This window comes from Populus nigra, chromosome 5, assembly GCF_951802175.1.
Source record: "Populus nigra chromosome 5, ddPopNigr1.1, whole genome shotgun sequence".
NCBI lineage: Eukaryota > Viridiplantae > Streptophyta > Magnoliopsida > Malpighiales > Salicaceae > Populus > Populus nigra.
The window spans coordinates 5,657,271-5,670,372 of record NC_084856.1 but is presented as its reverse complement, the minus strand read 5'-3'; the positions used below and the strand labels follow the sequence as shown (position 1 = coordinate 5,670,372).

General features: G+C 31.1%; 1 protein-coding gene across 1 annotated transcript; it reads left to right on the top strand.

The window, feature by feature from the left end:
• The first annotated feature begins 2,051 nt into the window (after positions 1-2,051).
• On the top strand, positions 2,052-4,724 carry LOC133694316 (pentatricopeptide repeat-containing protein At1g43980, mitochondrial). Its single transcript, XM_062115806.1, has 2 exons — positions 2,052-2,131; positions 2,244-4,724. Exon 2 carries the CDS (start codon positions 2,394-2,396, stop codon positions 4,284-4,286), a length of 1,893 nt encoding a protein of 630 aa, XP_061971790.1. The 5' UTR covers positions 2,052-2,131; positions 2,244-2,393; the 3' UTR covers positions 4,287-4,724.
• Positions 4,725-13,102: the final 8,378 nt, after the last annotated feature.

Sequence of the window (13,102 nt, the reverse complement as noted above, 5' to 3'; positions counted from 1 at the left end):
ATTGATTTTTGTTGAGAAAAGTACAAATATTATTACATGTTACATCAAAAGTCATTTATCTAGTTGTAGTTGTGTTTAATGAATTATTACATGTTACACCAAAATAACTAAAAACAAAACTAGAAAAATTGAGCAACAAATATAAATCATGATATTTAATCTTACAACAAAAGTCATTTATCTAGTTGTGTTTAATGAATTTATTTATCAAAATTAAATTTTCATTCAATCAAATGATAATAAAAATAAACACACACATGAAATTGATTGAATAAAATTAAAAAAATATCATGCAAGCCTGTATATATTAGAAAATTTTATTTAAAAATAAATATTTTTATTTTTAAAAATAAAGTTCATCTGTATAAAATATTAAAAGAATTCATAGATGAATCAGAATAATATCTTTAAAAATTAAATACATATAAAATAATAAAAAAAAGCTAAATAAACAAAATATAAAATAATAGAAAGGGATATTAATTAAAATATAAATAAAAAAATATTTAAAACAAGACATTAAAAGAAGGTATCAATTAAAATAAAAACTAAAATTACAATAAGGAAAACAAGAAAAAAAAAGGCAATAATAGTCTTAGATGCTACAAGCATGTTTTAAAGAAATAAAAAAAAATAAACGACTTGATTTTATTTTAATGAGATAATATAATTTTATTTTTAAAAAATAACGATAACTTGGAAAATAAACCTTTGAAACTATGAAACTGGATAAAAACAAATGACAAAAGAATCGGTCCAAGTCGACCCGAGGTAACATGATAAACACATAACTTGGATAATAAGGGGCATGCCAACCTGGTTTAACCCAAAGAACCTATGGCCTAAGTGATGAGATTGGAATAACCCAAAATGTTTTTTTTTTGAAGAAAACCATAAAGCCAATCTTAAAAAATAAATAATGTCAAATGATGAAATAAAAAAAATGCCTAAAAAAGAATATCAACCCGCGTTAACTTTTCAAACCCGTGACCTGAATTATTAAAACAGAAACACCATACATGAAAAAACCAAGAAGCCCAATTCCTAGCAAATACAAAATTGAAGTATGAAATCAAGAAAAATAATCATTTAGAAAAATGATTTGAAATAAAAAATGATAATTAAAAGAATGAGGGTGAAAATCAAAATAAAAAAATATATTAAAGGGAAACAAAAAATTTTTGATTGGAGGGTTAAATTGAAAAGAAAAATAACTTTAACAAAAATAAAAAAAATAAAAAAAATGAAGATCAAATCAAATAATGTAATACACAAAAACTTGGATTAAATGATGAAATTGAAAATCAATAAAATTGTTAGGAAAGAGCTAGGGAAAAAAGAAATAAAAAGAATAAGGACTAAATTAAAAACAATAAAAGAAAAATAGGAATTGAAGGACTACATTGAAAATAAATAAAATTTTATAAAAAAACCAAAAACCAAAATTAAAAATAAAAAGAATAATGATTGAAATTGAAATACCAAAAATAAAAAGGGTTAACTTATATTTTTAGGGAGAAGAGAGAAAAGAAAAAAAAGAAAAGAAAGGTTCTATGATGACAAACCGCCTCACTATCACCGACTTACACCATAATAGAAGAGAAAAAAACACAATGACACTTCCAACAATATGGCTAATAATCATGTTTTATTACAAGGAGACACCGAATGTATCACCTAAAAGGTGCGTGTGTTTCCAATATACCGACACGTGTACTGCATATATCAATAACTTTTTGAATTTAAATATTAATTAATTAAGTGAAAAGGACCAAATTATCCTCCATAGTTTTGTAATTAACATAAAACCAAAGTGAAAGGATAAAAATACCTCTTAATGCATATCTTATTTTTTATTGAATATAGGTTTAAAAAGTTTGTTTATTGTAATTTTAAAAAAGAAGATAGAAATACTGTAAGTTAACAACTTTATTTTTTTATATTATAGGATATTTTAGTTATTTAACCATTTAAAAAGATTTATATATCTTTCAATTACCTATAAGCTATAAGATAAGATTAAAGCACAAACCATATCTTTTAAAAGCAAAAAAAATACATGCTTTTCATTGAAAAAAAAAAAACAACAATATCTCCAACTCAAACATACACTAAATTACCACTCACAAAGGTACGATATTTTTTCTTTGCAGGGCAAAAAAAAATTAATTTCAAGATATTTTTTTGTGTTTGGATGTAAAATGTATTTGCTGCATCTTTTAGGATTTTTGTAATTATTACAGGAAGGAGAGGAGAAGAAAAGACGGAGAAGAGAAGAGAAGAGAAGCAGTCACAAAACCTTATTTATAATTTAATTATTATATTTTATCTTTAAATTATATAATAGGAGCAAGGAATTACACACTTGATGTATCACCACACCCAGCATTTGTATGTACCCTTTAATAAAGCAATGTCATAGAGTTTCAAGAACCTCACTTTCATATTACTCCTACCTCATAGACCACTGTTTCTCATTGAAGTCTTTGAGTTTTGCAAGAATTACTCATGCCCAGTTGATAAAAGTGGGGTTGAATAGACATACTTTTCTAGGTAATCGGTGTCTTGATTTGTACTCTCAGTTTGGCAATGTTAATGATGCTTTGAAAGTGTTTGATGATATAAGTAGCAAGAATATTGTATCCTGGAATATTTGCTTGAAGGGGTTGTTGAAGTTTGATAATTTGAGTTTGGCATGTTCCGTGTTCGATGATATGCCTGAACGAGATGTTGTTAGTTGGAATTCTATGATTTCAGGCTATGCTTCACGTGGGTATTTTGATTGTGCATTGGAAACTTTTTGGGAAATGCAAAAGTTGGGTGTGAGACCAAGTGAGTTCACGTACTCGATTCTAATGTCCGTGGTGTTTGGGGTTCGACATGGAAAGGAAATTCATGGTAGCATTGTTCGGAGTGGTTTGGGTGCATTGAATGTGGTGCTCGGGAATTCTTTAATTGACATGTATGGGAAGTTTAGTTCTTTAGATTATGCTCTTGGGGTGTTTTTGACAATGGAAGAGTTAGATGTTATCTCTTGGAATTCGTTGATTTCGGTATGTTGTCAATCAGGAAATCCAGAGCTGGCATTGGATAAGTTTTGTATAATGAGATCCTTAGGGTATTCACCTGATGAGTTTTCAGTTTCTGTAGTGATCACTTCCTGTTTGAATTTGCGAAATTTGGAGAAGGGTAAGCAGATTTTTGCTCTGTGTGTCAAAGTGGGATTTCTTTGTAATACCATTATATCCAGTGCCACAATTGACCTGTTTTCCAAATGCAACAGATTGGAGGATTCAGTTCGGCTTTTTGAAGAGCAAGATCAATGGGATTCTGCAGTTTGCAATTCCATGATTTCAAGCTATGCACGGTGTGGCTTTCGGGAGGATGGTCTCCGACTTTTTGTGCTAACCTTGAAGAAGGATATTAGGCCTACTGAGTTCACACTAAGCAGTGTTCTAAACTCCACTTCCATTCTTAAGTTGGAGCAAGGAACTCAGTTCCATTCCTTGGCTGTGAAATCAGGTTTGGAGTTGGATGCTATTGTTGCCAGCTCGCTGGTGGAGATGTACGGCAAATTTGGTTTCATTGACTGTTCTATAAAAATCTTTAATAAGATGGTTGCAAGAGATTTGATAGCCTGGAATACCATGATTATGGGTTTGACTCACAATGGTAGGGTGTTCGAGGCCCTGCAAACCTTTAAGGAACTAATTAGGACAGGTCTGCCACCAGATAGAATAACACTAGCTGGAGTTCTGTTAGCCTGCAGCTTTGGGGGTTTTATCAGTGAAGGAATGACCGTATTTTCATCCATGGAGGAAAGGTACGGGGTTAAACCTAGCAATGAGCATTATGCTTGCTTTGTGGACTTGTTGTGTCAAGCTGGTAGGCTTGATGAAGCATTATATGTTGCAGAATCAATGCGTTATGAGCCTGTTTCTTTAATCTGGGAATCAATACTTCATGCCTGTTTGATTCATGGAGACCTAAAACTCTCCGAAAGAGTAGCCGAGAGGTTGATGGAACTGGAACCGAAGTCATCTCTACCTTATTTGGTACTGGCTCGGATGTTTGAAATAAGGGGTCAATGGGAAGGTGTGGTTCGAGTTAAGAAAGCCATGAAAAGGGGAAAGGTGGAGAAGGTGATTGGATGCAGTTGGATTGGAGTAAAAAACCAAGTATATGCTTTTACGGCAGACCAATTACAGCATCATAGAGGCAAAGAGATTTACATGGTACTGAGATTACTGAATTGGGAGACGGAGGCTAAAGGTTATTTGCAGTAGCATGATAAGATGAGATGAGGAGTTCTCTTCCACGGAGACACCACGTTAGAATTCTGAGATTCTCAAGTACGGTTATACTTGTGGATGTCTCTGTCTTAAACCCATATATGCTCACCTGACACCGATTCTTCAAGATTCTGGTATGGTTAACTTCGTACTAAAAGTGTTCTTATCAATTGCTCTTTTTCTTTGAAGAAAGTAAAACAACTACATGGAAAAAATGCGTTCCCTGAAGGGCTATTGAACTCCTGGTCTCAAATGGAGCTTACCTGATGTAATGGGATCAACTAACCATGTATCTTCTCAACTGGTTACATTATTTCGTCAACACACAGATACTGCAATTTATTTCCATGAATTAGCTTGTTCTGAGCAACCAAAACTTTAACGTATGAAGTTAATAACAACTTTTCATCATTTTTTTCTACAACAATCAAATTTCTTCCTATTTATGTTTTTTGTTTTTCTAAATATTAGATTAAACAATTATAGGGATTTTGGTGAAAACTTCACTAACTTCCTTTACTTTTCAATGGGTGTGACATGAGAGATTTGTCTCTCTAATTTTTATCACTTTCACAGGGCATTGGTAGGCATTTAGGTAGGTTGTTTACATTTTAGTTGAAAAGTTATCTTTTGTTTTACCCTTCAACTGTTTTTTTTTTTCTTATTTGTTTGGAACATGCAAATTGTTGTATTTTGTTATCTCTCAATTGGTTTGGATAATCGGTTGGAGTTTTCTTTGTGTAGTTTTTTTTTGTACCATTTTTAAAAAAGGTATTTTCCTTCTCGCTACATTTGAACTTCAGTTGGCTTTATATTTTTGTTTAATTGTGTATTTTGTAATGCTTTTTTGTTGTTCAAATGTGAAAAAAAAAGTCTTTATAACAGTGTCATGATGTTTTAACTTGTTTTTTTTTTCTGATTAAATTTAAGTGCTTCCCTCATTCTAAATATTTGACCTTTTCTCATTATATATATATATATATATATATATATATATATATATATATATATATATATATATTAACATGAATGTCTAGACTAACTTGTGCGTACTTCGACTAATCCCATGGACCCTGAAGTTAACGACTATGTAAGCCTTCAGTGGCCTCGAGGTTTGTGGGACTCAAACTAGTAACCTCTAGGTAGCAAACCTAGAGTCTGATCAATTGAGTTACATTCTTCAGGGTTACATTTTGAAATGTCTGGTGGTGTGTGTGGTTGTTTTTTATAAATTTTATTGCTTTAGCTTTTCTATAGTGTTATGCATCCTTAACAAGGTGTATTCTCTAGGTTTAATTTTATAGGTTTTTTTTTTTTTTTTTATGATTGTTGTATCAACTATGATACTAGGAAACTCTGAACTTTTTAATATTTTTAATTTCTCTTTATTTTTTTGTTTGAACTCATTGCTAGGGAGGTGCTGGACTTTTAATTTCAACATTTTCTCCACTTTATTGTTTTACATTTTGATGCTTAGAAATCCTCATCTTCTAGATTTAAAAATTCTCTACTCCCACAACATTCTACTTATATTAAAATGTATTTAATTATTATAGTTATCTAAATAACTAATTGGATTTCTTAAAATGTTCCATAATTCATATTTGACAATGAGTTATTGATATTAGAGGAGTACTTGATTTTTTGTTTTGTTCTTTCCAAGTGGTTCTAGGAGTAGAAAATGTTACAATATGATGGTCTCAAATGTACAACTATTAATTATGTTATAATCTAATTTTAGATCTCCTAAAATTATTTGTATATTTTCTTTTTTATTCAAAAATAAAATAAAAATCAGAAATTTAAATCCAAAAATATTTTTGGAACACGAGGAGATAAGCTTTCGAGCTGTAAAATATCAAAATACTATAAGAATAGCAAGATCAAGAGATTTCGATAAGATGAGATGAAGAAAGAAAGAAAATTGAGGTTGAGATCTAAACATGATCAAAACTAGAAGAATTAATCAAGTTTAAGGACTTATTTAAATTTTTAACTGGTTTAATTGACTTATTTAAGAACTTAATTGAAGCAAAAAATAAGTTTGAAAGTCAATTAGACAAAAAAATAGAAGAATTAATTAAGTTTAAAGATTTAATTAAACTTATAATAGGTTTTGTGGATTCAATCAAGGACTCAATTAAAAAAAAATCAAGTTTGAAGACGTAATTTAGATTAATTCGCAAAGATTAAAAGATTAGGAATATAACTGAAACTTTGAAAGGCTAATTTAGTGTAATCAGAGGTTTAATTGAAAGAAATTTGAAGTATGAAGTTTAATTAAAGACCACATTGAAGAAATCTAAAATTAAAAACCACTTTGTAAAAAGCGCTGAAATTTAAAGGTTCAATTGAAGAAGGCTAAGGGTGAAATTGCAAGGAATCTGAAAGATTAGGGCTAATTGGGGGATTCATTGCAAAGTTCCAAATATTCAGGGATCAAATTAAAAAAGACTATAATTTTACTATTCATTATCTTCTTCCCAAAACTAAAAAAAAAAGGATGTCTTAGTATCTATTTTCCAGTTTTAATTTCTCCCTCACCTCTTCATCATGCCACACAAATATAATGACAACTTGCATTCTTATACTTGTACTTTATTCTAAGCTAAAATTTCAGCTTTTATTATACAGAAAAACACTTGTAGATTCTCTCCTACAAATATTATAAGCTTTCATCCTTAATTTCAATGAATTTACTCAATATTAAAGTTCAAGATCCCATCAACCTATAAATCTAAAACCTTCAAGTTTCTTCTATAAAAATCCTATAAAACCCTAACTCAAGCTTTAGTGGGTGACTAGTTGTATGTTAGAAAATAATATAAATCATATTTAGTGACTTTACCTAACAATTTAAGTTATGGTTGAGATGGTTCTTTGATATGGTATCAGAACCTTGATAATCAAATAGTTACGAGTTCGAATCTCACTACTCCTATTTATTTGATAAAAATTAAGCACAACATCTATAATATAAGTATTTTAGGGTCTATATTACAAAATAATATAAGTCATATCTTGAAATCTCATCTATTTACTTAAGTTATTGCTCTCAAACTGTCCCTCTCGCCATCTCCTCTCATCAAACTGCCACCCATAGCAACCATGAACTCCACCATCCAAGACAGCACCGTGACCTTCTCCCCTTGATAAGCAATCTCTGTTTTCAACCAAAGCTTTATTCATACACCAACGTCCATCTTTCTTCTCCACCGTAAGCAGCGCACCAAGGCCAGTAGCTTTGCTCCTCAACCAGCCATCAACAACCCAGCAGCTAACCCTCTATCAGCACTGACTAGCAGCGCCAACAACATCAGCAGCTCTCGTCCTAGACCCACGGCCCCTTCACTCTTCACTTTCCTTATGCAAGAGCAGCTCCTCTAAATTAATTAAGATCAAATAGAGAAAGGAGGCTAGAATTCTGAATAATTGGTGTATTATGAATGCTTAGTGTTAACCTAAATACAAATAAAGTATATATAGGTCAAACTGAAAGTACTATTCTACCCTTAATAAATAAGATTACATAAATATTATTTAACATCTCCCCTCAAACTCACGATGCGGCAGCTACAAGCATCGAGAGTTTGCCAACCAAAAAACGAAAACGAGAGATGGAATGCGCCTTGATAAAGAAATCTGCAATCTGCAATGAAGAAGGAACAAAAGGCAAAGCAATGGTGCCATATTTGAGATGATGACGAGTAAGATGACAATCGATCTCAATGTGCTTAGTGCGCTCATGAAAAACCGAGTTATGAGCAATCTAAATAGAACTCTGGTTGTCACAATACATAGGAGTAGGATGAGAAAAGGAAATTCCCATATCAGCAAGTAACCAACATAACCAAACAATCTCTTTGGTAGTAGATGTCATGGCACGATATTCTGCTTCGGTGGATGATTGAGAAACAATAGATTGTTTTTTGCTCTTCCAAGAAATAAGAGAATCACCTAAAAAGATACAGAACCCGGTAACAGACTTGCGATCTGTGGGATCACTACCATGATCAGCATCAGAGTATGCACCCAACTCCAAGGAAGAGGTGGATGAAAGTAAAAGACTCTGAAAAACTGTACCCCGAAGATATCGCAAAATACGAAGAACAACTGCCCAGTGAACAGTAGTAGGAGAAGCAACAAACTGACTAACAATATGAACAACATATGCAATATATGGACGAGTAATGGTGAGATATACCAAACTCCCAACAATAGTGCGGTATAAAGTAGGATTTGTCAAAGGTAAACCATCAGAAGAAGAGTACCTTGCGTTAACCTCAATATTCTTAGGTGCTATATAAGTTCCACTAACATACCCCCACGTCTTCTTACCCTTAAGAAAATTTTGCATTACATAGCTCCAATACGAATAGTTCTTCCCATCCAACCTCACACTCACAGACTGAAGCGAATCATCTCTTTCAGTAGCCATAATTAACAATCACAGAGAACCAGAATGCAAAAGCAGCGGAAAACAAAATACCAAATTGCAGAAACTGAACAGAGATTGCAGAAACTAAACAAATATCTTCTCAAAATTATACGATTACTCCAAAACACAAAACCAATTTGCAGAAACTGAATGCAAATACCAAATTGCAAAAGCTGAAGGGTAGACGAAATACCAAAATAATTACAGAAACTGACGAAATACCAAATTTTGCAGAAGCGGAAGACAAAATATCACTCCAAAAAATTTCATAAAACCAGTTGGATCCGCGAACTTGTGCTTGGGATTAAGCCTCGTTTCATAAAACCAGCTCTGATACCATGTTAAATTAATTAAGATCAAATAAAGAAAGGAGGCTAGAATTCTGAATAATCGGTGTATTATGAATGCTTAGTGTTAATCTAAATACAAATAAAGTATATATAGGTCAAACTGAAAGTACTATTCTACCCTTAATAAATAAGATTACATAAATATTATTTAACACTATTTTAATCGTGAGCATTAGTTTCTCCGCTGTCCAAAGTCACCGTGAGCAGCAGCAAACTTCAGTAGATCCTCTGCTGTCCAAGGTCAGCAACATGAGTAGAAGTAGACCTGCAATCCCTCCGCTGTCCAAGGCTACCGTGAGTAGCAAAAAACTAGCAGCAGAGGATTTGCTTCATCAGCAATTACCAACAGCTGATTCCACCGTGAGCAGAAGTAGAAGATTTTCTTCATCCACAGAGCTTCAGTACCAACAAAGCTTCAACCGGTCAACCGGTAGCAACTTCTTCAGCCCACAGTAGCAGCCTTGTGTTAACAGTAGCAGCCTTGTGTCAACATCAACAAGGCTTCGATGACTCCAACTAAAAAAAAAAATCATACGTGTAGGTTTGAATGACCGGCGCGGCTGGGCCAGTAGGATACAAGCTCAACGGACACACGCCTTTGACACTTGAATTATGGATTTTGTGTTGAAAATTGAAACTAAATTAAGGCTTCGATGACTCCAACCAAAAAAAAAAATCATACGTGTAGGTTTGAGTGACCGGCGCGGCTAGGCCAGTTAAAAAAAATCCTAGAAGTGTGTCCAGAAACAGGTTGTCAGCGAATACATGATTTTTTATGGGCCACATATTGTTCAGACCAGAAGGAAAATCAGAGAAAGAAAGTTCAACATTAGTAAATAATAGTGCTAATGTGTGTGTATATATAACAAAAAGAAAATGATAAAAATAATTGTCAATTGAATTGATCACAACAAATGATTTTTTTTCAAAAAATAGCAAATTTATGATAAATTTTAATCGGTCACTCTAATTTTATCAATATCATCAACTTTCTCATTTGCTATATTATCATTAAAAGTGATAATATAGTCTTAAAGTTGCTCATGCAAGCAATATTCTAAAATATGTTGGGAAAGCATGATAGATTCTATACCTAGTTACAATGCTCTCTTTTTTGCGTGTTTTTTTGGTTTTTTTCCCCAATTTTTTTTTTCATAAATTGTTTTTTGTTTTTTTTTCAATTTTTTTGTTTTGTTTTTCAATTTTTTTTTGTTTTTTTTCACAAAATTGTATTTATCGATTTTATTTTTTAATATTAAGTAGGTTAAGAATTTAGCTTTATAATATTTTTCTTAAAAACACTGTGAATTGACAGTGTTTCCCCACATAGTTTTTTTTGTTATTAATTTTTTTCAAGATTGTTCATTGATTTTTTTTCTCCAATTTGTTTATATTTTTTTGCACAAAATTATCTTCGTCGATTTTATTTTTTTAATATTGAGCTGGTTAAGAATTTATATTTATATTTTTTTCTTTAAAACACTGTAAATTATTATAGTGTTTCCCTACATAGTTTTTTATTATTATTATTTTCAAAATTGTTTGTCAATTTTTTTTAATATTGAGTTAGTTGAGAATTACAGCGGTAACTTTTCTCACAAAACATTGTGGATTGTTACAATGTTTTCCTACATGGTTTTTTTTATGTTTTTTTTTATGATTTTGTTCAAAATTGTATTCGTCAATTTTATTATTTTTAAATATGGAGTTGGTTGAGAATTTAGCTTTGTAATGTTTTTTTTAAAACATTGTGGATTACTACGATATTCCTTCACATGATTTTTTTTTGTTTTTTTATAATTTTTTCTAAAATTATCTTTGTCAATTTTATTTTTTAATATTAAGCTAGTTGAGAATTACAATTACAATATATGGGGAAAACACTGTAGCTTTCCTCACAAATTATTGTGGATTGCTATAACATTTTCTTCACATGTTTTTTTTTCATTTTTTTATGTTTTTTTTTAATTTTCTTTGTTGATTTGATATTTTTTTAATATTGAGCTGATTGAGAATTACAATTACTAGTAATTACAAATAATGTTAAATTATGTGGGGAAAGTACTGTAACTTTTCTCACAAAATACTGTGGATTGCTATATTGTTTTCATATATTATTTTTTTTGTGTTTTTTTTATTATGATTTTTTCTAAAATTATTTTTATTAATTTTATTTTTTCTAATATTTATTTATAATTATAATACCATTAAATATATTTATTTCATAAACCGCAGTAGCGCGCGTGCATACTATCTAGACTATAGTCTATACGAAGAAACTTTCTTCTCCAGTAATCTAGCACAATAGTTTTTGGACATCAAGAAGCTCATATCCAGCCAAAATACACTGTTGAACTCATGTTTCTTATTATTTGACTGGAATATACCAGTCCCACCTTTTTCTTCTTCTTCTTTCTTTTTCGCCTCTAAAGCTTTTTTTCTTGTTTTATTTGTGAATGTATTTTCGGATTTATTTTCACTTTCTTATAAATTACTGTTTCTATTGGAACTATAAATTATACCAACATAGCTTGTCAATAAATCCATAGTGCCACTAGGCTAGCTATGGATCATTCGCTCAAACCTACCTTGCTAGCTAGATGTTGTAACGAAATATAGCAAGACCATGTCATGTGTATTCACATGTACTAGTAGTTCGTAACTAGATCCAATATCAGTACTGTGAGAACTGAACTGAGATGACCTCAACTTCTATATATATAGAGCGTATATTCGAAATGCTGATGATATCTTGTGCTCAAATTAATGTTCATGAATTCCAAGTTGCCACCTATATAGAGAGACTAATTATCTATTATTTTTTAGGGTGGTTGATTATAACACTCAAACCCTGGTGAGATAAACAATTGCTTTCATGAATTCCAGGTCAAATATAACTTCCTATGGTAGACAAACGTACTTTTCAGTCCCTCGCGACAGCTCCTACAAAATAAAGCACCCATTATTGCAGCAATAAATGAAACACAAAAGCATTTGAGCAGAGCCCAGAACCAGGAGGACAAGTCGTCTTTAAAAAAGAAAGAGAACCCACAGGACTACTTGTGAAACAGGCAAACACAACATTGCAAAGGAAAGAATAAAAAAGAAAACTCGTGTCATCGTACAAGAAAAGGTAAGGATTAAGGAGAATGCTTACTTGGTTAATATAGACAGATAGAGAGAAACCAAACAGTACATGAGAGAAGATAAAGAGGTTTATAGCAGTTTATTGAGCTATAACAAGCATCAAGCAGTGATAAAATACAACTCGTATCTGATGTATTATAAGACCAGAGTGAACTTGAGTAAAGCAAAGCAAAAGCAATAGACTGATTAATTAAAAAGAATGAAAGAGCTCAGCAGGAGGGTGGGTGAGGCTGACTTACATAAATGAGACAACAAAATGAAGGCACAATACAATCCAAACATGCACACCATAGAAGGATACTCTTCAAGAAGAAAAATTGTGTCAATTTATATTCATAATACATCCAGAATGCATATAAAATATAGAGATTCTCTAAATGGTAGATTGCAACATATTATATTTCTTCGGAGAAAAGCTTTATTGTATTTTTTCTTCTTTTTAAGTTTTAAATCAAAATACATAGTGAGAATAAAAAAAATTAATGGTTAGATCATTTTTCGACGATTAAACTCATTGTTCTTGCTACTAATAGATGTCATTTGACTATAGGGGTTTGATGGTGACTATAGAGGTTTGCTGGTGATGATATATTTGGTATAATATTATGAAATGTAATCAATTATAAAATACAATAAAAAGAAAAGTAATGTAATGGAATATCTAGGTTGATATATTACTCTTTTTTTTGGTTTGGTTACAGATACCAGTAAAGTAACCAAGGCTTTTTATAAAGTTTCATTGCATCCTTTGATTTTTTTTTAAAAAAATTATTTTAGTCCCTATGTTTTATTTTTATTTACAATTTGATCTTTATTTTAAAAATATTTGGCTCATGTATTTTTAAAATTTTACAATTTAGTTTTATGATAAAATT

Bases quoted from the DNA above. Each gene is read 5' to 3' on its own strand.
- LOC133694316 (XM_062115806.1), top strand. From the start codon at position 2,394: ATGTACCCTTTAATAAAGCAATGTCATAGAGTTTCAAGAACCTCACTT.